This window comes from Neocloeon triangulifer, unplaced genomic scaffold (assembly GCF_031216515.1).
Source record: "Neocloeon triangulifer isolate White Clay Creek 2 clone unplaced genomic scaffold, ASM3121651v1 ptg000017l, whole genome shotgun sequence".
In the NCBI taxonomy this organism is placed as follows: Eukaryota; Metazoa; Arthropoda; class Insecta; order Ephemeroptera; family Baetidae; genus Neocloeon; species Neocloeon triangulifer.
The window spans coordinates 5,904,216-5,927,452 of NW_026775559.1; the positions used below are offsets into that span (position 1 = coordinate 5,904,216).

The 23,237-nt window shown below is 34.5% G+C and overlaps 5 protein-coding genes across 7 annotated transcripts; 1 reads left to right on the forward strand and 4 right to left on the reverse strand.

Moving 5' to 3' along the window:
• Window positions 1-1,416: 1,416 nt before the first annotated feature.
• On the reverse strand, window positions 1,417-3,924 carry LOC132203266 (uncharacterized). Its single transcript, XM_059630917.1, has 6 exons — window positions 3,789-3,924; window positions 3,379-3,566; window positions 3,014-3,322; window positions 2,559-2,900; window positions 2,228-2,484; window positions 1,417-2,000 (listed from the first exon to the last, which is right to left on the reverse strand). The coding sequence occupies exons 1-6, from the start codon at window positions 3,874-3,876 to the stop codon at window positions 1,808-1,810; spliced, it is 1,377 nt and encodes a 458-aa protein (XP_059486900.1). The 5' UTR covers window positions 3,877-3,924; the 3' UTR covers window positions 1,417-1,807.
• A 399-nt stretch (window positions 3,925-4,323) lies between these two features.
• On the reverse strand, window positions 4,324-7,469 carry LOC132203340 (uncharacterized). Its single transcript, XM_059631054.1, has 18 exons — window positions 7,408-7,469; window positions 7,118-7,250; window positions 6,796-6,950; window positions 6,711-6,744; window positions 6,591-6,655; window positions 6,423-6,531; window positions 6,176-6,353; window positions 5,937-6,117; window positions 5,837-5,870; window positions 5,710-5,780; window positions 5,548-5,656; window positions 5,257-5,495; window positions 5,170-5,195; window positions 5,032-5,113; window positions 4,959-4,983; window positions 4,804-4,862; window positions 4,644-4,749; window positions 4,324-4,586 (listed from the first exon to the last, which is right to left on the reverse strand). The coding sequence occupies exons 1-18, from the start codon at window positions 7,453-7,455 to the stop codon at window positions 4,324-4,326; spliced, it is 1,917 nt and encodes a 638-aa protein (XP_059487037.1). The 5' UTR covers window positions 7,456-7,469.
• Window positions 7,470-8,565: 1,096 nt separating this feature from the next.
• On the reverse strand, window positions 8,566-13,576 carry LOC132203499 (uncharacterized). The gene is made up of 17 exons (XM_059631313.1): window positions 13,494-13,576; window positions 11,116-11,279; window positions 11,028-11,061; window positions 10,907-10,971; window positions 10,713-10,821; window positions 10,477-10,654; window positions 10,232-10,412; window positions 10,134-10,167; window positions 10,000-10,070; window positions 9,832-9,940; window positions 9,542-9,777; window positions 9,466-9,491; window positions 9,337-9,415; window positions 9,257-9,281; window positions 9,105-9,163; window positions 8,943-9,048; window positions 8,566-8,885 (listed from the first exon to the last, which is right to left on the reverse strand). The coding sequence occupies exons 1-17, from the start codon at window positions 13,540-13,542 to the stop codon at window positions 8,623-8,625; spliced, it is 1,788 nt and encodes a 595-aa protein (XP_059487296.1). The 5' UTR covers window positions 13,543-13,576; the 3' UTR covers window positions 8,566-8,622.
• Window positions 13,577-15,329: 1,753 nt separating this feature from the next.
• LOC132203413 (macrophage mannose receptor 1-like) lies at window positions 15,330-18,527 on the reverse strand. 2 transcript variants are annotated; one of them, XM_059631191.1, is made up of 18 exons: window positions 18,410-18,527; window positions 18,177-18,312; window positions 17,961-18,112; window positions 17,870-17,903; window positions 17,755-17,819; window positions 17,548-17,656; window positions 17,314-17,497; window positions 17,057-17,246; window positions 16,972-16,993; window positions 16,854-16,915; window positions 16,694-16,802; window positions 16,396-16,637; window positions 16,317-16,342; window positions 16,184-16,259; window positions 16,100-16,124; window positions 15,991-16,049; window positions 15,749-15,854; window positions 15,330-15,689 (listed from the first exon to the last, which is right to left on the reverse strand). In XM_059631191.1, exons 1-18 carry the CDS (start codon window positions 18,455-18,457, stop codon window positions 15,439-15,441), a joined length of 1,896 nt encoding a protein of 631 aa, XP_059487174.1. In that variant the 5' UTR covers window positions 18,458-18,527; the 3' UTR covers window positions 15,330-15,438. The 2 variants fall into 2 exon arrangements, with proteins under 2 accessions (XP_059487174.1, XP_059487175.1); XM_059631192.1 differs by lacking the exons at window positions 17,755-17,819; window positions 17,870-17,903.
• Window positions 18,528-19,101: 574 nt separating this feature from the next.
• Window positions 19,102-22,301, forward strand: LOC132203106 (uncharacterized). 2 transcript variants are annotated; one of them, XM_059630601.1, is made up of 10 exons: window positions 19,102-19,239; window positions 19,306-19,784; window positions 19,834-20,072; window positions 20,126-20,225; window positions 20,277-20,405; window positions 20,471-20,672; window positions 20,730-20,919; window positions 20,978-21,309; window positions 21,389-21,729; window positions 21,790-22,301. In XM_059630601.1, exons 2-10 carry the CDS (start codon window positions 19,325-19,327, stop codon window positions 22,245-22,247), a joined length of 2,451 nt encoding a protein of 816 aa, XP_059486584.1. In that variant the 5' UTR covers window positions 19,102-19,239; window positions 19,306-19,324; the 3' UTR covers window positions 22,248-22,301. The 2 variants fall into 2 exon arrangements, with proteins under 2 accessions (XP_059486584.1, XP_059486585.1); XM_059630602.1 differs by having other exon boundaries at window positions 20,474-20,672.
• Window positions 22,302-23,237: the final 936 nt, after the last annotated feature.

A 23,237-nucleotide genomic window follows, 5' to 3' on the forward strand; every position in this document is an offset into this window, starting at 1 on the left:
CACTTCTTTTTCTGACGTTACACTATTTTGATTGATGAGAGCAGCGACCGAGATTGCGAAAGAATTTCTGCCTTTTATGGTGCTCCAAAAAGGATTCACTTGAGAGTGAAACATAAAATTTTTACTGCCCGCAGTCCAATCGGTGGTCACTCTGATTAAAGTGTGGAGTGGTGTCACCTATTAAAATTATACTTAATGAACGCTTTTCCTCAATAAGAATTCATTAAAATTAAACTCAATCCATAAATTTGAGTCAAATTTAAAACCACTCTATAATCCTTTAAACGAGGCGTAAACGAAACAATGGGACTCTGCTTTTATTTAGGAGTGCCCAAGGGTCATTCTTGCCGCATCTCGGGATCTCTTCATTCACACATAACACGCATTTTATTGTTTTACAAGTGCCATAATTTTCAGCGACACCACTTTGAACCTGCACCGCGCCTTTCAAAGCGAAGAATTTTCGTCACATTGCTCTTTTGAAAGCTTTTCAGCAGCTAGCTTTGTTTTTCTCCTTATCGGCGATCGCCGCCGCCGAAACGACGTTGCTGAAAAGTCTCCATTCTGCCTGTGGAAAATAATTTATCGCCCTCCAGCGGCAGGCATTCTTTCCGACTGCAGTTGCTCGTTTTGTTTTTGCATTGCCTTTGCTCATCCCTTTGTCTTTCTTTCGCCAGTATGAAACATTGCAGACGTTGGTGCTAGCATTTTTCTCTGCAAAGTCTTGACGCGAAATCGATCACGGAGTATTTTTTCGCAGGAGCCGGTTAAGTAATCAAGATCAATCTTCGCAAGTATCTGGCGTCTGATGGTCTTTCCTTAACAAACATCTATCAATCACTTATCACATTTTGACAAAGCTATTAGAACATTAATTGAATACTTGTATTTTGAACTTTTAGGTTAAATAATTGATCAAATATGTACTAAGTGAAAAAAGCACATTATTTTTCCAATTACTTAGTTACAATTTTTTTTTTATTGTATACACACATGCCAGAATGACTTTTTTAACACAAAAATTTATATTAATAGCATTATTGCATTTGTTTAGAATGGCTAAAGTGTTTTTAATTGGCATTGGTTGCCAAAAGATGTAGATTTATCGATATAAATCTTTTCAATAAACATTTTGATTGAATGGAAAAAGGGGGAAAAGTGTCAAGTTTTGTCTATTTTTGGTACATTTAAACCAATGATTCAAAATGATGATTAATCTTCAATGACTTGAAAAGAAGTAGATTTCTGAGAATGAGAACTAAAAAGTTTTCTAAAGAAAGGTTAAAAAAAAAATTAACAAGATAATATTTAATTTTTGCAAAGCGAGTTTTTAACATAATGATGAAGATGCTTTAATCGTAAAATGAATATCTTTTTCAATTTTCAGTGCCTATTTCAACAGAACAGGAACAAAATAAAATAGAATAAAAATATATTATGAAACACTGGTTTTATATTATTATTTTTTATTTGGTCTGTGTCAGGTCTGTACAACCATCAAGTTTATAGGAATTAGGGTCACGCAATGTACCATCCTCTTGAGCCTAATTTGATAAACTAACGCCATAAAAGGCACCGCTTTGATTTGCGTGTCAACTGACCTCATAAAATTTTCTAACAATTTTTATTAACTGACTACATTATTTTCAACACAAATAAATAACTCTTGAAAATGACGCTTATTAATATTTATCATACGAACAAAGGAAACCTCCAAAAACGTATATTTATGTGGTATATTATTACAGAGGAGAATCTTTTGAGCACAATAAATGCATAGCGACATACGATTGGTTTAATTTAACAATTAATCGTCGTACGCGATCTCGTCCACCACTTGGTTGTTCTCCTGCGGCGCTGCGTCTTTTTGACCCTGCTCCAACTCGCCTTTTTCCATCGCCTCGATTTGCTGCACGATCAGCTCCTCGACGTCCACTTGATCTAAATAGTCCTGGATTTTCTGCCTCAAGGGTTCCTCGGCTAAACTGACCAACTGGTACCTGCGAAAATCCATTAACGTTTTATCCAGATAGACATCTCGTTTTATTACGCTGCAATTACATTTTTATTTGCTGGAAATGTGCGATTGAACATTCATATACATTAATCTAATGGATTTGCTCCATTAAATTTTGATCGGATCATAACGGAACAGTCTGAACCAATAAAATTTGCAATTTATTTATTCCATTTGAATTTTAAATTCGCTAATCCCTAGATATCGCACCTGATTATGTTGGGCAGCACGTTGAGCACAAACTCAGCGACGTAGTCAAGCGTCCCTGAGCCGTGGACCCTGGTTTGCAGGTTGCCGACCGTCATCTGCAGCCGTTCGATGCGGGGACGTCTCTGCACATTTAGCGGCTGAAGGAGACTGACCCTGGCTTGCAGGTAATCGGCCCAAAACTCTGCTCGACCTGATCTGGAAAACCAGCCAAGACTTGCGTGCCAATTGCAAGCACCTTTCAATCGCTGAGTTGCAACCTGAATTAAAAAAGAAGATAAAAAAAAAATTAAATATAAAACTGAATAAATTATCACTTCTTTTATAAATTTACCTGCAAAGTTGCATTTGCGGTATGATTCAAGACTTCTATGGATACGTCTCCGACTCTGTAAAACGAAGAGAGACCTGACATGTGCAGGTGAGAAACCGCAAGGGCCGCGCCACCGTAATCCAAACTCTGGTTGCGCACGAGATAAGGGTCAAGGCCTCGTACACGAACTTCGCGACGCATTTCAGCAATGGCCATGTCCAGGGGCGGGATCGAGTTAGGGAAGGTTTGAGGAATTTGACCTATGTTCTGATTGATGACGGCCAGCAGACGCTGATTCACTTCCGAGAGGATGAAAGGCTTGACAGAGTCAAACAGGAAATTTCCAACAGAATTGATGATTCCCTAAAACGAAATTGTTTGTAATTAAATATACCGCAATTATTCTTATATTGTATTCAGAAATCTGAACTTCAATAAAAAAGTTTATTAAAATTTTGTATTGATATTTTTTTTACCTGGAAAATATAAGCAGCTCCGCCGAGATTTTGGAAGTCGAGTTTGATTGACTCGAATTTAATGTCGAGGTGAATTTGTTGCGCCTCAAGATGACCTTGTCGGTCAACTTCAAGCGACGCTACACCCTCAACAAGCACCCCATTCAGTGTGACCGTGAAGGGCCCAGTGCTACGCGAAAACCACCCGCCAATCGTGTACTGACCGGCCATTAACAGGGTGCTAATCTTCACTCCAACCTCAGCTTGCAAAGCCGCTAAGTCAAGTTTAATTCGATGGAAGCGAAACTTTGAAAGTCCGTAAACTTTGACCTGCAAAAGTATAATAAAATTTTGTGTTATTGTTTCTTTTTCTCTTCATTGCGAACCTTTTTAAAGTCCATAGAGGTGACAGTAAATGATCTTTTCATGTCAGGGACGTCTACAGGATCTGGAATTGGGGCCCCTGGAAGGCCAACGGGGTCGTCGCCCTTGTAGTGCTCCACAAGTGCACGCAATTGGGAGGCCACATCTTTTTCTCCTGCCACCTCTGCATCTCTCCGCGCTCTTGCACATCCTAAGCAAAATTAATATATATTACAAATTCTAGAATATTTTGATTTAAAAAAATGTCATTATATTGGAAAAGGAGGAAGAAGGTAATAAAGTTTGAAAAACATGGAAACAGGAATCAAACAAAGCTTCTTTTTTATTTCGCAATATTCAATGTTTGGCCAAAACTTGTATTCTTCCTGTGAGATTGGCAAACCAATCTAATACAACAACAAAATTCTCTTACCTGAATCACACGTCGGCACTGTGGAGGGTGAACACGCGTCCATAAAGGCAAGGAGCCCTAAAAGAGCGACTATCCTAGCGGATGCCATCTCTGAACTGAAAGGCCCTTATCGTGAGGTCAAAGGGCGCCGCGTCACGCGGCCAAACGAACATGTGGGTCATCATTAAGCGACGTAATCGAATCATCCGGGAAGAGATTTTTTTATAGCACGAATGAGAATAAAAATCTTTTGCGCCATTTTTTTATATGTCATACTCCAAATTAGCAAATAAGAAACCTTGATTTATTTGAATAATTTGTAAAAGAGATTTGTCAACAGTTTTTTTTTTTTATATTTCCTAAGACTTTCAAAATTTTTTTAGATTCCATTAAAAATTTATCTCACAAAAAAACCTGATGGCAGATACAAATAATTTAATGATTTTTAATAAATTATATTAGCGTGTCCTAAATAATTTGTAGAAAATTATATTTTAACATGAAAAACAGCTTCAGTAAATATTTTTATTATAATTCTTAAATTAAAATCTAAACACTATGGGTCTTTGTTAGGCGACTGACAGATATATTGCCAGGGCATGAATGTGTTCGCGTCGCCAATACCCTTACTAAAGCGTGAATAGAAAAGCCCCATTCCGAGTTCTGGAGGGTATGCGTTGTTCGGCTCTCCAAATATTAAGGGTAAAGTGTCCATATTAACTGATTTGTTATTGGAGCACCAAAACACAGCATCATCTTTGTAAGCAAATGACGAGATAAACATCATTCTTGCATTTTGGGCCTCACGAAAAGTAACAACTAAAATAGAACAATTTCAAGGAAAAAAATAATTGAACTGATTATTGAGCTACGTACTAGAAAAATAGTTTTGAATAATGTCATCTATTTCCTTGTAAGTGTCAATAGTCGCCAGATGCATTCCCATATTGCAGCAGTGAGCAAAGGCGTTCCAAAATTCTTTCTGCAACATAATTTTTAAGGATATGAGTACATTTTTATTTTCCCATTAGCATACCCTCTCCTTGCTGACAAAGTAAGTTCTACCTGATGCTTTAAAGACAACTCCAGTTTTAGCTATCATAATTAAAGTAAAATTAAATATGCTAACTTTAAATAATAAAAGCAACTGGCACAGCACCTATGCAGAGGCGGTTGCATACATTTACTTACTATCTGGATTCATCTCTTTGATAGACTTTAAAATAAAAGTTATAAAGGCGGCTAGACTGCTAAAACATAATACTTTAATGCACCGCGAGTTTTTCTCCCTGCATTCCTGCCTGTGTTCAAAGCGCAAAGTCCGAATTTGTAAGCTGTTGTATACGCTATGTTGGTTATTTCATAATTATCACACAATCTTTTTTGTAAGGGAACTTTATACTTCTGTGTTGTAGTGATCTCATCACTCTGTGTTAGATTGAATGATTTGCTTTTCGTTAATAATAAAATTTAAAAAAAGGGAGAATACCTCGCATATAAAAAGATATTTGAAATAGCAAGCGGCGTCTCTGAGTCCATTTCCTTCTTTTAAAAAGCTGAATACAAGACATGCTTCATTTGAAATATAATCGTCTGGGTCGTTATTTGCCCAAACATAATCAGTTCCTATAGGTCGCCGTTGCTTATCGCACCAAACATAGCTTTCGTCGCAAGCTTCATCCCTCGCGTTGACATACCATATCATGTTATTGTCATTCATGTCAAGCCCTAGAATAATTGTGTGAATTAGAAATTGATTTTTTTTACCATAAACTCCAACCCATATTTTGTAGGACAGAAACCATCTTTTCGCCTTCGTCATAAGATTTCCACGTCCAAAGATTCATTTGCATTTTGCAGCAATAAAGCGACGCTTCGTCGTACGACCGCTTTTTCAATTTGGATGAGCAACAATTTTTTAACGCAGGAATATACCTTATACCATAACAATGCTTGCGTAGTACTTTTTACCATTAAAAGTAAAAAATCTTCCGATCTTTTCAGGAAATTCATCTTGCGGCAAAAAGATGAAAAATTTATGAAAAGCAAATTAAATAAGCTTTTTATACCTTTGATTTTGTTTTTTTCATTTTTTAGTCTTTCCTGATTTAATAAAATAATTAGCGGAAAATATTATACTGCGCGCGATACATTTGATTGTTTAAGTACCTGACAAGTTATGCATTTTTGAGCGGCGCAGTTACTCATGAATTTTACCTCCTTGTCGAATGTCCGCATTTGGGATTTGGTTTTGCATTTTTGGAAATAACAAAGCTTTGGAACTTCGCAAAGAAAAGAAAACGGAACATCGCATCTGCTTTCCTTCCAAGCCACAGAATCATTTGAAGAGCTAAAAATAGAGTACTCTTGCTTTTAATTATTTTATGTGTTATTCTTTTTTGAAATACATTGATGCATAAATGCATTTTTGTGATTTATCAATAGATGCAAATCCGGATATAATGTCAGCGTCCACTGGCTGACCGGTATCGACCCAGAAATAGTTGTCGCGATTCGCGTTAGTGCCCCCAACCCATATCTCTAATGGGTTCCTGATGTTCAAATCAGGCAGCTTCTTTAACGACACTTGAAATTTCATTTCAATATATGTAAAAATCAAAATATCTAAATGCCGTGTGCAAGTTATTTTTATACCTTGTGATAACAAATATTGTGTAAGATGAGTAATTTTTTGTTTCGACTCAAATGAAGCTAAAACAAGTCCTTTTGATTGGCAATATTTTTGGGCGCTGAACCACGATTGCTAAAATTTTTTGTTTAATTAGACAATTGTTTTTTTTTGCTTTTATTTTATTATTATACCTTTTGACATGCAGTAGAAAAATATATGTGTACAACACCCATCCTTTCCAAGGTAGTTAGTGCCACTGAATTAAAATTATATCTTGAACATAGTACGGATTTAATTATCAAAATATTTACAGTTATTTTTGCATTCTCGGGTTAATTTCTTCAACTGTGTGGTAAGACTGGTAAGTTAGATGCAATATGTAAAAAGAATTGCTACTCTTAAGTTGCAGTTGATGATTTCTTTGGTAGGATCTGCGTCAAAAACTGGTAAAAACTCCTTTGGCCGTTTTAATTTTTGCCTGTTAAACGTGCATTCCGAGGGGCACTGTTTGTAATATTGTTGAGTTGCATTCACAATTAAAATTTTCGTTCCTAGAGATGTTTTGAATTAATTTAGTTGCTGATTTTTAATAAATATCCAAGAATTCTATAGTATTCACAATTTTGTAAAATAAATCTTTGTAAATTTTGAAAAACAGGGGGCAAAAATGAGCTATCAAGTGCCATGGTGCGTCCCCATTTAAAAAGTCACATGTTACCTGGCGATGACGTGCTAGCAGTTTGACATTTTGATTTCAAACATTCGTTACTATCTAATTTGGAAGCAAATAGTTTCAGCTTTTCAATCGCCACTTTCAAGATTTTATTTCGTTTCCCACTGGCTTCCACTATCTAGAAAAAATTACAAGATTTTTATATATTTTTTGTGAGCACATATTGAAATTGTAGCGACTGCATTAATTAACTTATGATTGTACTGGCAGAAATTAGATTACTCCTCTTTTCCTCTAATTTATGATAAACGACACAAAAAGCGTCTTGTACTTACATAGAGGGTGTAGAGAAGTGTCAAGACAAGAAACCTTTTTGAGATCATTTTGCAGCAATCAAACCTTTCATACTGCTATGTAAAAATTATTTTATAGAAAAAAAGCATGATATATTGACGTCACATTCCGACGTCAGTTTCAACCGGTCCACTTCCTGCTATGTCAATAAAGCTACAAAACAACACAATAAGAGGGGCGCGCATCCTACTTTTTAAAACATGGCATGGCAAATATTATGAGAAAGAATAATTTAGAGATATTTTTTTAATAACCTTTAACCATATTCTGTAGTTTAAAATTTCGGCAGTACAATAGAGTAGTAATTGATAAAGCTATATTTTTAAATAATTATTTTTCATGGATTGGATATTTTATTATTCTTATTCATAATTTTAAGATCATAATAAATAATGTAGAAAGTATCAATGCAATGCAATTCAAACTAAAAAGTATATTGACACATATGGAGGTTTGAACTACAAAGTTGCTTTACCAATTAATTTTTTTTTTAAGTTTTTTGCCGGATGGTACACATCAGGTCAACAAACCACTAAAAGAGCTTATGTGTTATGTGTCACAGCAATAACTCTCTCAAGGTAAACACAAAATTTAATTTAATCTTTATAGAAACTTATTTATTATTTTTTCTACTTGATTATGTTAAGTTAAATACTCTTTTTGTGAAATCCTGCATCGCGTTATTGCTAAAAATATTTATATTTGAGAATAAATATTTCGTGCCTAAAAATGAGGGTGGAATAAAAAAATAAAATCACCCAATTTGTCTGGTGCAATCAATTACTAAATATTTTGGTTTTTTTCCGTACGCAAAAATTATCAATATAACATAAAATTGATTTCAAAGCATAAACTTTATAGTATGAATTAGGATACGCTTAAATACATTCATTTGGAAGCTCCCCTCTTTCAAGTAATTTTTAACTAAGCCATGCATCAGCTTGTTGAATTACTCTTCATATGCTCTGCTATCAGAACCCCAAGAGATTAAAATTATGGCTGAACGCTTTATTCTAGCAATAAAAAAATCGCATACTTATTGGTAAGAAAATAATTAAAACACAATTTATAATTTTGAAGAATTTAAACATAAAACATATTTATTGAGCCAATTGCTGTTTTTGGATTTAATATTTTATTACAAGCTTAATAAGAGAAAAGGACTTGATATACAAGAATAATTACAAACAACAATCCTACGGATCTTTGTTAGGTGACTGACATATATATACCCAAGTCGCGTAAGGGTTAACGTCACCCAGACCCTTGCCAAAGGTTAAAAACATCGTTCCCATGACGATTTCTGGTGGATATGCGTTGTTTGGCTCTGTGAATATAAAGGGGATAGTGCTCATGTTAACTGGTTTGTTGTTAGAACACCAAAAAACAGCATCGTCTTTATAAAATAATGATGAGGTTAAATAATATCTAGCGTTTCTGTAATCACTCCACGTAAGATCTGAAATAAATAATTAATTTTACAACACAGAATAATTAAAAACTGAAACAACAAAACTGAAGTGGTAATTTTGAAAGATGCCATCAATTTCCTCGTAGGTGTCGAAAGTCGCCATATGCATTCCCATACTACAGCAATGAGTGAATGCGTTCCAATAATTCTTCTGCAGAAATAAATGTAGTGAACTGAATTTTAATCAAATTTACTAATTTAGCATACCGTGACCTTGCTCACAAAATAAGTTCTTCCAGATGCCTTGATCACAGCTCCCAATGTACCTGTCACAATTCCCTCATTAATTTCTTATTGCCAAAAAATCAAATCTCCTCTAATTAAGCAGAATAGCTAAATCTGCTTAAAAGCACACTTACTGTCTGGGCTCATCTCTTTAGTAGGCTATAAATGAATTCAATAACTTTTCAACTGGATTCATAAAATAATATTTTCCTACTATGATGCATCGACTTTTCTCTCTGCATTCCTGATTTTGATCGAAACGTAACGGCCGAATTTCAATTTCTTGATGCATACTGTGTAATTTAATAATGAGAAGTGAGATTTTTTTATTTTTTAACATTACTTTAGTATCGAACTGCTGTCGTCGCTCTTTTTAAAATATCAAGATTTTTAAGCAACAATACATCAATTTGAAATACCTCGCATATAAAAAGAATTTTGATATAGCAAGGTATATCTCTGAATCCCGTTTTCTCATTTGAAACACCTAACGCGATACACGTTTCGCTTGCAAGAAAATCGTCAGGGTCAGAATCTAGCCACATATAATCAGCTCCGATGGGTCGCCGTTGCTTGTCGCACCAAATATAACTTTCATCACAGGCTTCGTCCTTTGCGTTTACATGCCAAAGCATGTAGTCATAAATTTTAAATCCTTTTTATTAACAGATCATTCTCTCAAACAGTCAACTCTAGCTTAAACCCATACCGATTTCTTGAAGAACAGAAATCATCTTTTCTCCTTCGTCATAAGATTTCCACGTCCAAAGATTCATCTGCATTTTGCAGCAATAGAGCGACGCATCGTCGTACGACCGCTGATCCAAATATAATCTAAATTATTTTTTAAATGAATTAATTGGAACTTTAAACCTACCCTGACAGCACTTGCGTAATATTTTTTTTTCAGAAAAGTGAAATATCTGCCATTATTTTCAGGACCATCATCTTCAAGAAAATATAGCGAATAAATTTAAAAAAGGATTACACATAAATTAATGGCAAAAGTACCTTTGGTTCGGTTTTTATCTGCTTTTATTCGTTCCTAATTAAATTAAACAGTGAATTCAATCAAAATTGTCACACAATAAATCTCTTTCAATCTCTACCTGACAAGTCATGCACTTTTGTGTGGCACAGTTGCCTACGAGTTTTACTCCCTTTTCTGCTACTCTCATTTGAGACTTGGTTTTACATTTTTGGAAATAACAAAGTTTTGGGACTTCGCAAAGAAAAGAAAATGTAGAATTGCAGTTACTTTCTTTCCAATTCATAGAAGCATCGGAAGAGCTACAAAATTATATAATTTATTTTATAAATTATAATTTTTTTTCATTATATTATTTAAGCTTACTTTATGTATGCATAGATGCATTTTTGTGTCTTTTCTTGTGGCACAAAACCAGATGTAATTTCAGCGTCCACTGGTTGACCAGTATCGATCCAGAAATAGTTGTCGCGATTTGCGTTAGTGCCCCCAACCCATATCTCCAATGGGTTCCTGGAAAATTCAGGCAGTTTCCTTGATCTGCCTATATATTTGATTTTATGTTCCACTTTTCGATTATACGTGTTAAAATTTTATTTTACTTTGTGACGTCAAGTACAGAGCAAAGTGGCCAATTTTTTGTTTTGAATCAAAAGAAGCCAAAACTAATCCTTTTGATGAACAATATTTCTGGGCTCCAAACCAAGAATCCTACAGTGTAGTTAAAAAAATGCTATGTTATAAACGAATGGGTTTTGGTAATTTAAGTAAAATTAATAATTTTATGATTATGTACCCTTTGACATCCAGTGGAGAATAAAACTTGCACAACACCCATCTTCTCTAACGCTGTTGCCGCCACTTATTTTATTAATGAAGTTTCAGAATGAAGCTTAATTTTTAAATTATTTTTTTACAATTCCGCTGGCATTCTTGGCTCAATTTCTTTGTCTAAAATTTTATTTTTAGGAAGCTCAATAGCAATCTGAATGAGAAAAAAATTACTCTTAAATTGCAGTTGATGAGTTCTTTCAAATAGTCTGCTTCAAAAACCGGTGAAAAGTCTTTTGGCCGTTTTAGTATTTTCCCGTTTAGAGTGCAGTCCAAGATGCACTGCTTATACTTAGGTAACGTTGCTGTGTTTATAACGATGCTTTTACTAGATTTTCCTATAACGTTTTTCCATATTATTATCATACATTTATGCCATTTTCTATGACTGGAGGTGGAGGTATTAAAAATTATTTTTCCTTTCATAAATAAAGTAAAACAAATTATTTTGAATTTTCAAAAGTCAGTAATTTATAAGAACTTGGAGCAAACTTCAGGCTCTAAGCATATGTGGAGTAAATTGCGATCTCTTGGACTGGTTAAAGATAAATCGCGAGTAGCTGAACTCTCGCAAAATTTGGACGAGCTTGTGAATGACTTGACTGTGAAAAGATCGCCTAATGTATTAGATAAATTAGATTATAATTTTTCAATTCCTCGCAAGATAACGGGTGAAAATTTTTATTTTAAACATGTAACTCCATTGGAAGTTAAACTTGCTCTGAAAAGTATAAAGTCGCCAGCTGAAGGCACTGATAGTATTTGCAACAAAATGCTTTTGAATATTGTCGATATAATTCTGCCAACACTTACGTTTATTATAAACCTAGTGCTGCAAACTTCTCATTTCCCAGCTATCTGGAAAAAAGCAATTTTAATGCCACTGCCAAAGGTTCGCTGCCCTTCAAGTAGCTCTGATTTTAGGCCAATAAGTTTATTGTGTGTCACCTCGAAGGTCTTGGAAAAAATCGTTTTTGATCAGATGATGGATTTTTTATTAAAAAATGAAGTGCTTGATAAGCTTCAATCTGGCTTTCGTAAGTTACGCAGTACAACAACTGCTTTTTTAAAAATCGCAGAAGATCTAAGAGTTTCAATGTTTAAAGGTGAAGTTACTCTCATGGTTTTCTTAGACTATTCAAAAGCATTTGACCTTGTTGACCACCGTCTTTTGCTACATAAGCTAGACCAATTAAATTTCTCAACGCCAGTCCTTAAATTTTTTGAGAGTTATTTACTAGGCCGCCAACATGCAATTAAAAACAGTGATGGCAATTTTTCGCAGTGGTGTAAAATTGAATGCGGCGTGCCCCAGGGATCGGTTCTTGGACCCCTTCTGTTCTCTTTATATACTCATGATTTACCGGCAGTTTTAAATAATAGATGCAAATATCATGTTTATGCGGATGACACTCAGTTATATCTCAGCTGTAAATCTAATAACGTCAACGAGTGCATACTAATTATGAATGATGTTTTAAAAGACATTGTTTCCTGGTCTGAAGCCAATGGGCTACAACTCAACCCGACTAAATCTCAAGCGATGTTTGTTTGCTCAGAACGGAATAGTGCTTTAATCGCTGAGACCAGGACTGCGAAATTGTACCTTAAGGATGCGGAAGTAAATTTTGTACATGAAGCTAAAAATCTTGGAGTAATGTTTGATAAAAATTTGTCGTGGAATGCGCAAGTGTCGCGGATTTCGCAAAAAGTGTACGGCACATTAAAGAGCATAGAAAAATTTAGAAATGTAACTCCCGAAAAAGTACGCATTAATTTGGTCAAGAGCTTAATTTTACCTCACTTTGATTATTGTGACATTGTTTTTTGCAACTTGACATCTGCCCAGGTAAACAAATTGCAAGTGTTGCAGAACCATTTAATCCGCTATATTTATGATGTAAAAATCGGCCAAAATTTATCTCCGTTATATAAAAAATGTGAAATTTTAAAAATTGCTGATAGATATCAATTAAAAATTTTAGTGCAGACGCATAAAATTCTGTATAAAAATTGCCCGGAATACTTAAATGATTTTGTAACAACTATGTACGACGTTAACTTATTAGGGCGTACTAGAGCGCACCGTATGAAACTGCTCGCTCCTTTTGTAAGTGTTGATGTTCCCGAAAACTGTTTCCAAGTGCAAAGCTACAGGTATTGGAATTTGTTACCACCAAACTTGTGTCTTAATGAAAATGTAAATTTTTTCAAGTCAACGCTGAAAAAGCAATTCATTGAGAAATATTAATGTTGTCTTTCTCTCTTATTTTAAATTTTTATTTTGTCATTATTATGGATGAGTTCATGTATGGGGCATAGTTGCCCTCAGTTTTGAACCCAATAAACAAATTTCTGAAACTAAATATCTGCGCAACCATAATTAAATCAAACAATCACAATCAAATTAATTCTGATAATGCTTTAGCCCGTGTGCCGTCTTAAAGTCGAATCATATCTCAGTTCATAAATCACATTGTTTTGATTTTATTACTGTTTCATGTCACACCACTTCATGTCAAAACTACTGTGGAAAAATGATTAAAAAAAACCTGTGTTAATTGGTGCGGAGGTACTGGAAGTTTTTGTTGTTGATTTCATCGATAAACAACCACTTCTCTCTAATTTAGAGGCAAATAATTTCAGGTTGTTAATTGCATTCTTCAGTATTTTGCTTTGCTTTCCCTCGTTTCCAGGCTAAATTTGTTAAATGTTAGTTTAAATTGCGTTTTGGAAATAAATTATTGTTGGATTCTTTGTTGTTTGGAATAAATTATTGTTGGACTCACATAAAGTATAACAAGTAGTGCCGCGATAATGAAACATTTTGATCTGAAATGCCGCATCAGTGTTGCTGTTTTTACTGCAGCTGCGCTTGATCACCTAAAATGCGCTGCATTTCCAGTCCCTGCCATCGCACTTCCTGTTTATCATAAAAAGCAATCATAAAATGACGTTACTAGTTCGATGCATCGAAGGCAGCGCTCCATTATTATACGAACAAAGCTTTTAATTATTGATATTGGACAAAAAATATTACAATAATGACTAAATAATTTTTGGTCACAATTAAAAAAATATATAATTATTGCAAAAAATATACAAAAATATTATTAATTTTAAATATGAACATTTTTTATTACTTCCATAAAAAGTTATTTTCCCACAAACGTTGTACCTGATTTTTTAATCATAAAAATATCATGTCGCTAGCTGTGAGTTGCCAATTATAAAATGCCATATTAACATTTACTTTAATGTGGAGCTTAATGGTATAAAAAGTTAAAGAAGAATATATCTTACCCAGATAAAAGCTGATTGAAAGTCTGAAACGGGAACGAATTTTCCCAATCTTTAATGTAATTAAAAGAAAAAGCTTCAGTCATAACTCATAACCCATTTATTAAGCATGAGATTTAGATATTTAAAAACAACAGTCTCGCGTGAAATTATCCTGGGTTTGGCAAAGTAAATGTTTTCTTCCTTTGAACAAATAATTTAAAATATTTTTGAAAAAAAAAATCCAACCATCTTTTATGCATTAGAAAACTTTTGGTTAATTTTTACTTACTTTTTAAATATTTATTTTTTATTGTAATTTTTTCAATTAAACACTAGTATATTTAAAATTTAATTTTAAATTATAATAATTTTAAATAATTTATACACGGCTTATTTTTTACATTTTTTAAATATTTCGATGTAATTTAGTGTTGCCTGCGATTTGTAAGTACACAATTTTCATTTGAAATCAAATTTATAAGTTGTCCGACGATTGAAGTTCCTCGGATTATTAATCCCAATTTCAGGGAATGCTAACATTAAGTGACGGACTTGTGCTGAAAAGTAAAATTTGGAGCACAGTTGTTCAACTTTACGACACCCTTTGTGTTAAATTAACCAAGGTAAGTTTAATTTTCAGGAATTTCCATTTAATAAATTTCACGCAAATAAAACTCAGAAAGTGCCATATGTCGCATAAAATGTTCCTAAATAGGAGTTAAATTAAAAATAATAGTCATGGCAATTCATAATTTTATTATTAACTAAAAATATTTCAACATTACAGAAGAGTTGATTATATTGCAGAGCGGCTTTGCATTAAACATAAAACATTAATACAAATAATTTGAGCTTTTTTTTAATGTCACTTAATTTAAAAGCAAATGGTCTGAAACACATTATTAATGTATTTTTTCAAAAGAAGGGTGTTTTCCTCCAAGGGTGTGAAAATAAAATCTAGAAATCATTCAGCATAGTTTATTATTATTTTAGTATAATAAATTATATTTGAAGCTCTTGCATGTATAGATCGGAGATTTTTACTGCATGACTGAAAAGATTAGGGCACGCGGGGTATACATAAAAAAATAACAGAGGGCTTTAAAAATTTTCAGAGGGAATTCTAAAGGTATAAGGCTTAATTTACTCGAAGTTCTTAAACATTTCAATAAATTTAAAGAATGAAAACATAATTTATCATGCAGAATCATTTTTTTATGTAGACTGGCAAAGATAATGCCAAGGCACCATTTGGTTCCAGTCCATGAGTCCATTTGTGCTTCGATACATGAAAATTGACAAAGCATTTTCTGGAGAGTAGAAATTGTCTGGTTCACCAAATAACATAGGGATGGTGTTTATATCGACGGGCTTATCTGTTGAAAACCAGAAGTTCGCGTCGCCCTTAGAAATAAACGGTGAAATTGTTAGTATTCTATGAGATAACCTTTCCTTAAAAGTTAAATCTGAAAAAAAAAAAATAATGAAAAATCAGTTCAATTCGAGCGATAAAATTAAAAACTACTTTTGCTATAGAAATTGACGATTGCCTGAAATTCTTCATTTGTATCAATTGTTGCCATATGCATGCCCATGGAACAGCAGTGCTCAAATCCATCCCAGTTCTTTTTCTACCATAAATGTAAACAGTTAGCATTGAACTGCATAACAAGTACGCATAAAAGATTTTTAATAAATTTTTCTTTTTCTTAACAATAAAGGTATTTGTTTATTGCTTTTTTTTATCAAACACTGTCAAACACTTACCATGTCAAAACTCAAGAAGTAAGTTTTTCCTGATGCAGAGAAAACATATCCTTGGGTATCTGTGCAAGAAATTTAATTTCTCCCCCAGTTCATATCTTTAAAAACTCACTATCTGGTTTCATTTCTTTGTTGGGCTTATTATGAGAGGAAACGATCATATAAATCGTAGTTGAGTGCATGAGTTTTAAAATACCTTTATACACCGAAGTTTCTCTTTGACTTCCATTTTTTGGAACACTCGTGGGGGAAATTTATACTGTCGATAAGAGCTATAGTCAAAATTTACGAATAATTTTTTTTATAAATAAATTAATTCCAAAAAATACTTTGCAACATTGGTGGTCTCATTTCCCTAATAATCAGGAATATTATCGATTGTGGAGCTTAAAATTTATATACGAGCACCTTGCACACAAAAAACAATCTAGATCCGCAGTTACCGTCTCTTAGTCCTCTACTACCAATGTCGACGTCGGCAGATAAGGAAATGCAAACTTCGTTTCCAGTAAAATCATCGGGCTCGTTTTTGAACCAAGTGTACTCGGCCCCCACTGACCGCTTTTCCTTGGTGCACCAAACAAAATTTTCATCGCACTTTTCATCTCGTGCGTTCAAGTGAATATGTATAGCCGACATATTGTTTAAGCCTTTAAAAATATATTGTAAGAAGAGTTAAAATGTAAACATTTAATAAACAAAAAACCTATTGAATTGAGCACGTCCAGCATTTGTTCTGCTTCTTGTGGCGATTCCATACTCCACAGACTCATTTGCAGTTTGCAGCAGTGCGCAAAGGCTGCTTCGTTACTCATCTAAAATAATTTTGTATTGCTGCAAGTACAAAATTATCACGAAAAATTTACCAGGACTTCTCCCAAAAAATACTTCACTCCATTGAAATTGAAAAACCGTCCATTTTTTTCATCTTTAAAGTTTATTACTTATTAGAGCTTATATTGTAAAAATAGTCTCTGCTCTTACTATTTTTATCGTAGGCTGAAAGCTGTTTTTTTTTTTTTCATATTGTATAATTATGAAACGTTAACATATAAGCAATGAAGCTCACTTTTGGGCAGACGGGACATGGTTTTGGAGAGCAAGGCAAAACAAATCTTTCGCCTGCGTTGGAGGTGCGTAATTGAGTCTTTGTTTTACATTTTTGGAAGTAGCACAGCTTTGGTACTTCGCACACAAACGTATTTACGAAGTTGCATGAACTTGCTTTCCACTGAATTTTTTCGGTATTATTAGACGTTCTATTTAAATAAAAAAATGCATTACAATTGATTACACAAGCATGCTATAATTTTTTCCAATACTCACAACTCGGCATGGATGCAATATGCTGATTTCTTAGAAGTCACATTGTAGAGCAAAGAGGATATATCACTATCAATCGGCTGTCCTGTATCGGTCCAAAAAAAGTTATTTGTGTTTCCATTGGTCCCTCCTGTCCAAATTCTGAATGGCCTACGGTCGTTAAATTCAGCAACCCGTTTTGATAAAACTACCATTTTATAAATGAAATTTATGGTTTCCACATCTCGAATAACTTACCAAGTGAGTTGACGTAATAAATTAGCTGCGTGATTTTTGATTTTGAGTCGAAAGTGGCCAATGTGAGGCCCTTCAACCTACAAAACTGGGCGGCAGCGAACCAGGAAAGCTTAAAAAATTGTGGTATCAATATCTTTAATTTTGATATCCGATGAGTTTAAAGTGGTATATTCAATATTTTTCACTTAAACTTTATTTTCCTCTCACTTTATTGTACTCTCCTGGAAACAAAACCAAGTGCGTTCCCATGGAGTCCAACAAATTAATTGGAACTGAATGAACAAAATTATAAAAAAAATTTTAAAATTAAAATTTTAAATACTTCTTGTTCCGCATTCTTCTGAGAGTTCTTTTTTCTAAATAATAATTTTTTAATTGAAAGCACTCTGAAAATTAGCAATTGATTATTTTACCCTCAAATTACAATTAATCGGCTCTTTCCAAAAGTCCGCCTCAAAAACTGGTACGTAACTCTGAGGAAGTGTAACCCGTCGTCTGTTGAATAAGCATTTCAAAACGCACTGCTTGTATCTGGGTTGGGCTGAAGGGTTGATCAAGTCTGTACCTACAATTATGTCATATTATACGTTATTGCAATTTATTTAATTATGCTAAATAAAATTATCGACCCGTCGACGCAGCTGAAGAGATAGTTGCTGCGGCAGTGCCTCCCTTCAAACCACCCTGTCCTAGTTTCGAAGCGAAAAGTTTTAACTTTGCAATCGCCTCTGCCAAAACAGGGCTCTTCTCTGCAGCTTCAAAATTCTGTTTTATTAATTTTTATCAAAAAATTAATATTTATTCATAATGAAGAGAAAAGACAAACATCAAAAAAGAACAATCATTAAAAAATCCTACTTACATCTACTATGATTAAAATTATAATGCATATAATTTTTGGTGCCATCATGGTTCAAGAAAATGGCATAGTTGAAATAATTTATAATAGTTATTCTGTGATGCTCTGCATTGACCGCATTGGTGACAGAGTTCTAAAAATTTTTAGAATATGGATCGCTAGCAGAGCAGCATATTTCCGGCCAGGAAGCGCAGGATTGCTCATTTTATATAGTTTCACTCTTTTGCTTTTTTTGAATTGACGTACATAATATGGTCATCAAAAATATAATTATGTGACTTTTGTATATATTGTTCAACATTCACATTTCAATTACCCAGTTAACCTTATAAGATCTTGAAAATTTATTGCATTATAATTAAGGTCTTATAATGTAAAAGTATGCAATTAAGTGATTAATTATAAAAATTAAATTGCATAATTTTTCATTTCATTCTTTTCATTTTTAATTTTATGGTGTAGCAACTTCTTGTTTTCCAAATCTTTACCTTCTTAAATACATGCATTAAATATTTTTCCATTTTATCCTCTGTATCACACTTGTATCAGTGATTTAAAATAATGAAATTGCTAAAATTGTATCTCTCGTACTCATATATTTTTATCATACCATAAAAGTTTCCCTCGATCGCGCCCGCGCCGTATGTGGCTAAATTTGTTTGACATCACGTGGTTCTGGATCTTGTCAACAAAGCCACGCCCCCCAAGAGCATCGCTCGGCTCTCGGCAATAAGATGCTCTTGGATTTTTCTTTCTGATTACATATATTTGGATTTATGTACCCAAAAAACGTCAACAGACAGCTTAATTCTGAGGCCATTAAATGTTTTAAAGTACGTAGCTAAATACTGCATCTGCAAAATAATTTGGCACTTTGTAATTTGCTATTTTTTTTCCAGGAATTTTTAAGTTGTAAAAATGATGGGCTCACAAGACGTGGTCGAGGTTTTCGAGTATGACAACAGGATTTTTGAATCCCTGTTTAACACTCTTAATGAGCCATCAACGAGTTCTGAGAAAGGGTCTTCTCGAAAGACCAGGAGCGGCCTCAGAACAAGGGCCTCACAGAAGACCTATGACGAATCGAAGGCAGCCGCGCAAACCTGTGACTTGGATGAAGGGCCGGGCCGCAACAAAGTCGTGCCAAACGTGCCAGTTTTCAATCTGGCCGAGTACATCAGTTCCAGAACTTTCTGCGATGCCCCTCACCACACGTTTAGCAAAATCAACCGCAGCACCACAGGCCCTGAACTGAACATTCTTGAGGAGTCGCAAATTCTAGAAATTGGCGATTTCATGAATTTATTTAGCAAGTTTCCATTATCCTCAGACGTGCCTATTCCAATTTTGAAGCCCATGACGTGCACTCCTCAATTAGGTATGTATTATTCAATTTGTCGGAAAATGTTATCAAACCTACTTTTCAGTTTTACGAGGTGGAGACCCTTCATTTGATCTGCTTAAAAAGAAGAAAGCTGCCGTTCGAAAGTTTTCCTTCTTGAAGCCTTACATTGGTGTAAAAGATTTCTATGAAAAAGGTGCCAAAATGACATTAGATTTGCTCAAAAAAGAAAAAGGGTGTCCAAAGAAGTGTGTAAAAATCCCCAGCGAAATCGCAAATCTTGCAGAGGCTGTTCAAATGGACCCTGATCCCTCATTTTGTGCTGTAACTATGGAAATTTTAAAGATGTGCAGAAAATATTAATAACATTAATTTAGGAATACAATTGGTACTTTACTGGTGGTGCTTTGTCGTTGTCATCTGTAGCTGGAAGGAAGATAATTTTCCTTCCCGGAGGAAATGATCTCTCTGACTTAGGTAAAACACCCCTTTTATTCTATGCAATCAAACAAGTAAATTTAAATACAGTGGCTGTTCCCATGAAAAGAAGAAAAAATTCTCCAACTGGGTTTAGTGTGCAGGACGATAGCAAAATTAATGAAGTGTCCGAGGAAGGACAAATCTTTGAAATCAAGAGCCTCGAAGTTGGTGACCAAGGTATGGAATTTATATTCAAATAAATAATACGATTGAAAATTGTTACATTTGTATTTTTCCTTTAGCAGTGCTCACTGTTCGAAGGAAGAAGAACTGCCAGTTTTACACATGTGACCGTGAGAATGGTCTCTCTTTTTCGAAACTCCATGAATGCCCTGCACTTGGAACCGACGTCTTTACAAGTGTCGAACTCAATCCGTGGACCCCGTCCGAGTATATGGCCTCCACAAGACTGAGGGCTGTCAACATTTTTGATGTAAATACAGGGTAAGAGATACAAAAATGGAATTTTTATTTTTCATCTTGCTTATAAAACTCATTCAGAAAAGAGAAAAGTGTGCTTGTACCGAAAAAGTCGTGGATTGAAGACATGTTGAAGATAAAAGACATAGACAACTGGGCCCAATACGGGCGGCTGTTTCAATGGAACAAAGCATTTTTTAGTTTGGACTCCCAGGACACAATTCTATTTGCCGATGAATCTGCTGTAGTTTCGCTAGACAGACGAAATGAGGTCCTTTTAAATTCTGATTTCAATTAGAAATTGTATAATTTTTATTCACTAATTTCAGACTGAAGAAACTGTGATGCTTGACATTAGAAATAACCCAAGCTTAGTTAATGACCTGATGCCCTGTGAGGCCATCACCTACAGCTGCAGCAGTGTGGTTGACTCGAACATGCTTTACGTTGCTACAACGCACAATTTATTTAGCCTGGATCGCAGAAAACCAAACTGGCCTGTCCAAATTTGGAGTCACTGTCTGTCCTCACCTCCTGTGTTTGTCAGCCAGAGCTGCTTTGCTGAAAATGGAGAGTTAATTCTTTTAGCTTCGAGTTGGCAGAAGGAAATTGTCGGAATCACAAATGAGTGGAAATCTGCAGGAATGGAACCTATAAGCAGGTGAATTTTACTGAAAAATCAATATTAATTTGATAAAGTAATTTCTAAACTGATTTTAATGTTTCTATTGCCTTATCAGGGCTCAACCACTGCTCTTGCCAAGTTCAGTGCATACATTACTGGAAGCCAACAAACAGTTTCTGTGCTTGCAGCCTAGTTTGAAAAATAGAATGCAATCAAGTCGGATCGGACTGTACTGCACGGACTCCTCAAAACCTTCCATCTTCACTATCAATTCTTGTGGGGATGTTTTCTTCCAAAGATTAACCAGCATTGATTGCGACAAACAAGAAGACAGTGGATATTTTAAAAGCTCAGTAGAGTCATGGGCCAAATCTGTACAAAAACTTGACCTTGAGGCTCGGGATAGAAATTTTAAAGGCCATGTTACTGTGGATCCTTCTAATTTAGTGAAAAATGGTATTTCTTTATTTCATTAATGGAATTAAATTTTAAAATTAATGCTCATATTTTTTTCAGTTTTGTGCAGTGATAAACCTGTACCAAAAGAAGCACCTTCGATTGTTGAATCAACTGTACCCAACGTAAAACCAGAACTTCCATTCATGTTGAAACAATACGACTTATTCGAAGGTGAAGAAAATGCCCTGAGTTCAAAAATTTTAGAGTCCTGGTGCATTCAGTCGCCTGAGGATTGGGAGGCAAAGAAGATCGCTGCCCTTGGGGGTGAGGTGGAGTCGAGCACAAAATTGGATCGAGTGGAAGCATGGTTGGCCACTAATCCCCGTGAAAATCCAGAAACCCAATTTGGTTCATCGCAAGATAGTCAGCCTCTAACACAAGACTTGGTCGAGAACAGTCAACCAACTGTTGAAATTGGACAAGAGGCAGCCACTGATAAAGATGTTTTAAAATCAAAACTTTTTTCGAAGTACTCTATTGTTGGAAAGAAGAAAAAGAGACACGACGGATTTTAATCTGAACTTTTCATGAATAATTTATTTTAGTATTAAAGAAGAATTAAAACTTCACACAATTGTTTTAAGAGTAAAATTTTCCAAAAAAATTATTATAATAATTAATATAGGTTATGTCTGGATAGGTTAAAGCATTTTAACAGAAATTACAATATTTCTCAAAGTCAAACCAAAAATTATTAAAATTAAAATTGGAAAATTATTTATATGTTCAAATTTTGGAAGAAATTCTTATATTTTTAAACTTAACTCTTCTCTTATTGACTCATATTCTCTACAATTCTAATTAAAAGAAATCGAATTTGTCCACACGAATTTTAACTTACAATTAGCATATTATTATGAAAATTAAGGTGGCATGAACCAAAAATTTCAACTTTTAAATACACTGCAGAGGCGCTCGAACATGAGTAAAATAAAAGCGCTGTTTCTATTATACTTAAAAATTCTGGCCTCGTGCATTCGCGCTGGCGTGTGCTTGGATAGAAAAACCATGTGCCTTTCTTTTCATCCCACTCGACTGGTTTACAAATATATCAGAGTATACCCTGCGTTGATCGCATTTCCCCTAGAGGTTGAAAAGACAACTCGTGCGAAATCAACTTTCTCGGCCAGTCTGGAGCAATCATTCGGCAGGTTTTCCAAACTGCAGCTCAAAGTCCACTCCATTCGACGTGCACAGAATCCCGAAAGACTTTTTGTTATGTTAGACGCTCAGCCGTCCTTTATCAGCAAAAGCTGGAGCGCATCGAGAAACACAAAATTATATACAGCCCCTTTCTCTCTGGCTCGGTAGATTTTACAGAGCAATTTAACATCGATCGTTTTGCTACCTGATTTATTTTATTTTGAAAATCACGGAAACTGAACTCCATTTCATTAAAAAATATATCATACACGTGGCGCTGTAGATGAAAGGCAGCAGAGAACAACTTTGTCACAAAGCAAATTGCGAAATTTACTCTTTGTAGAAGAGCTGTGATAATATTT

Coding starts and splice junctions, on each gene's coding strand:
- LOC132203266 (XM_059630917.1), bottom strand. CDS start 3,876: ATGGCATCCGCTAGGATAGTCGCTCTTTTAGGGCTCCTTGCCTTTATG. Junction 2,901..3,013: donor GAGCTGCTTATATTTTCCAG/GTAAAAAAAATA, acceptor ATTTCGTTTTAG/GGAATCATCAATTCTGTTGG. Junction 2,001..2,227: donor GTGCTGCCCAACATAATCAG/GTGCGATATCTA, acceptor GGATTTTCGCAG/GTACCAGTTGGTCAGTTTAG.
- LOC132203499 (XM_059631313.1), bottom strand. CDS start 13,542: ATGAAATCAACAACAAAAACTTCCAGTACCTCCGCACCAATTAACACA. Junction 9,941..9,999: donor ATTACGCAAGTGCTGTCAGG/GTAGGTTTAAAG, acceptor TATTTGGATCAG/CGGTCGTACGACGATGCGTC. Junction 9,049..9,104: donor ATTTTGTGAGCAAGGTCACG/GTATGCTAAATT, acceptor TTATTTCTGCAG/AAGAATTATTGGAACGCATT.
- LOC132203413 (XM_059631191.1), bottom strand. CDS start 18,457: ATGATGGCACCAAAAATTATATGCATTATAATTTTAATCATAGTAGAT. Junction 17,820..17,869: donor AGAAGAATGCGGAACAAGAA/GTATTTAAAATT, acceptor TTGTTCATTCAG/TTCCAATTAATTTGTTGGAC. Junction 16,125..16,183: donor AGAAACTTCGGTGTATAAAG/GTATTTTAAAAC, acceptor TCTCATAATAAG/CCCAACAAAGAAATGAAACC.
- LOC132203106 (XM_059630601.1), top strand. CDS start 19,325: ATGATGGGCTCACAAGACGTGGTCGAGGTTTTCGAGTATGACAACAGG. Junction 20,406..20,470: donor CCTCGAAGTTGGTGACCAAG/GTATGGAATTTA, acceptor TTTTTCCTTTAG/CAGTGCTCACTGTTCGAAGG. Junction 21,730..21,789: donor TTCTAATTTAGTGAAAAATG/GTATTTCTTTAT, acceptor TATTTTTTTCAG/TTTTGTGCAGTGATAAACCT.
- LOC132203340 (XM_059631054.1), bottom strand. CDS start 7,455: ATGATCTCAAAAAGGTTTCTTGTCTTGACACTTCTCTACACCCTCTAT. Junction 6,118..6,175: donor AAATGCATTTATGCATCAAT/GTATTTCAAAAA, acceptor CTCTATTTTTAG/CTCTTCAAATGATTCTGTGG. Junction 5,496..5,547: donor TTCTGTCCTACAAAATATGG/GTTGGAGTTTAT, acceptor CAATTATTCTAG/GGCTTGACATGAATGACAAT.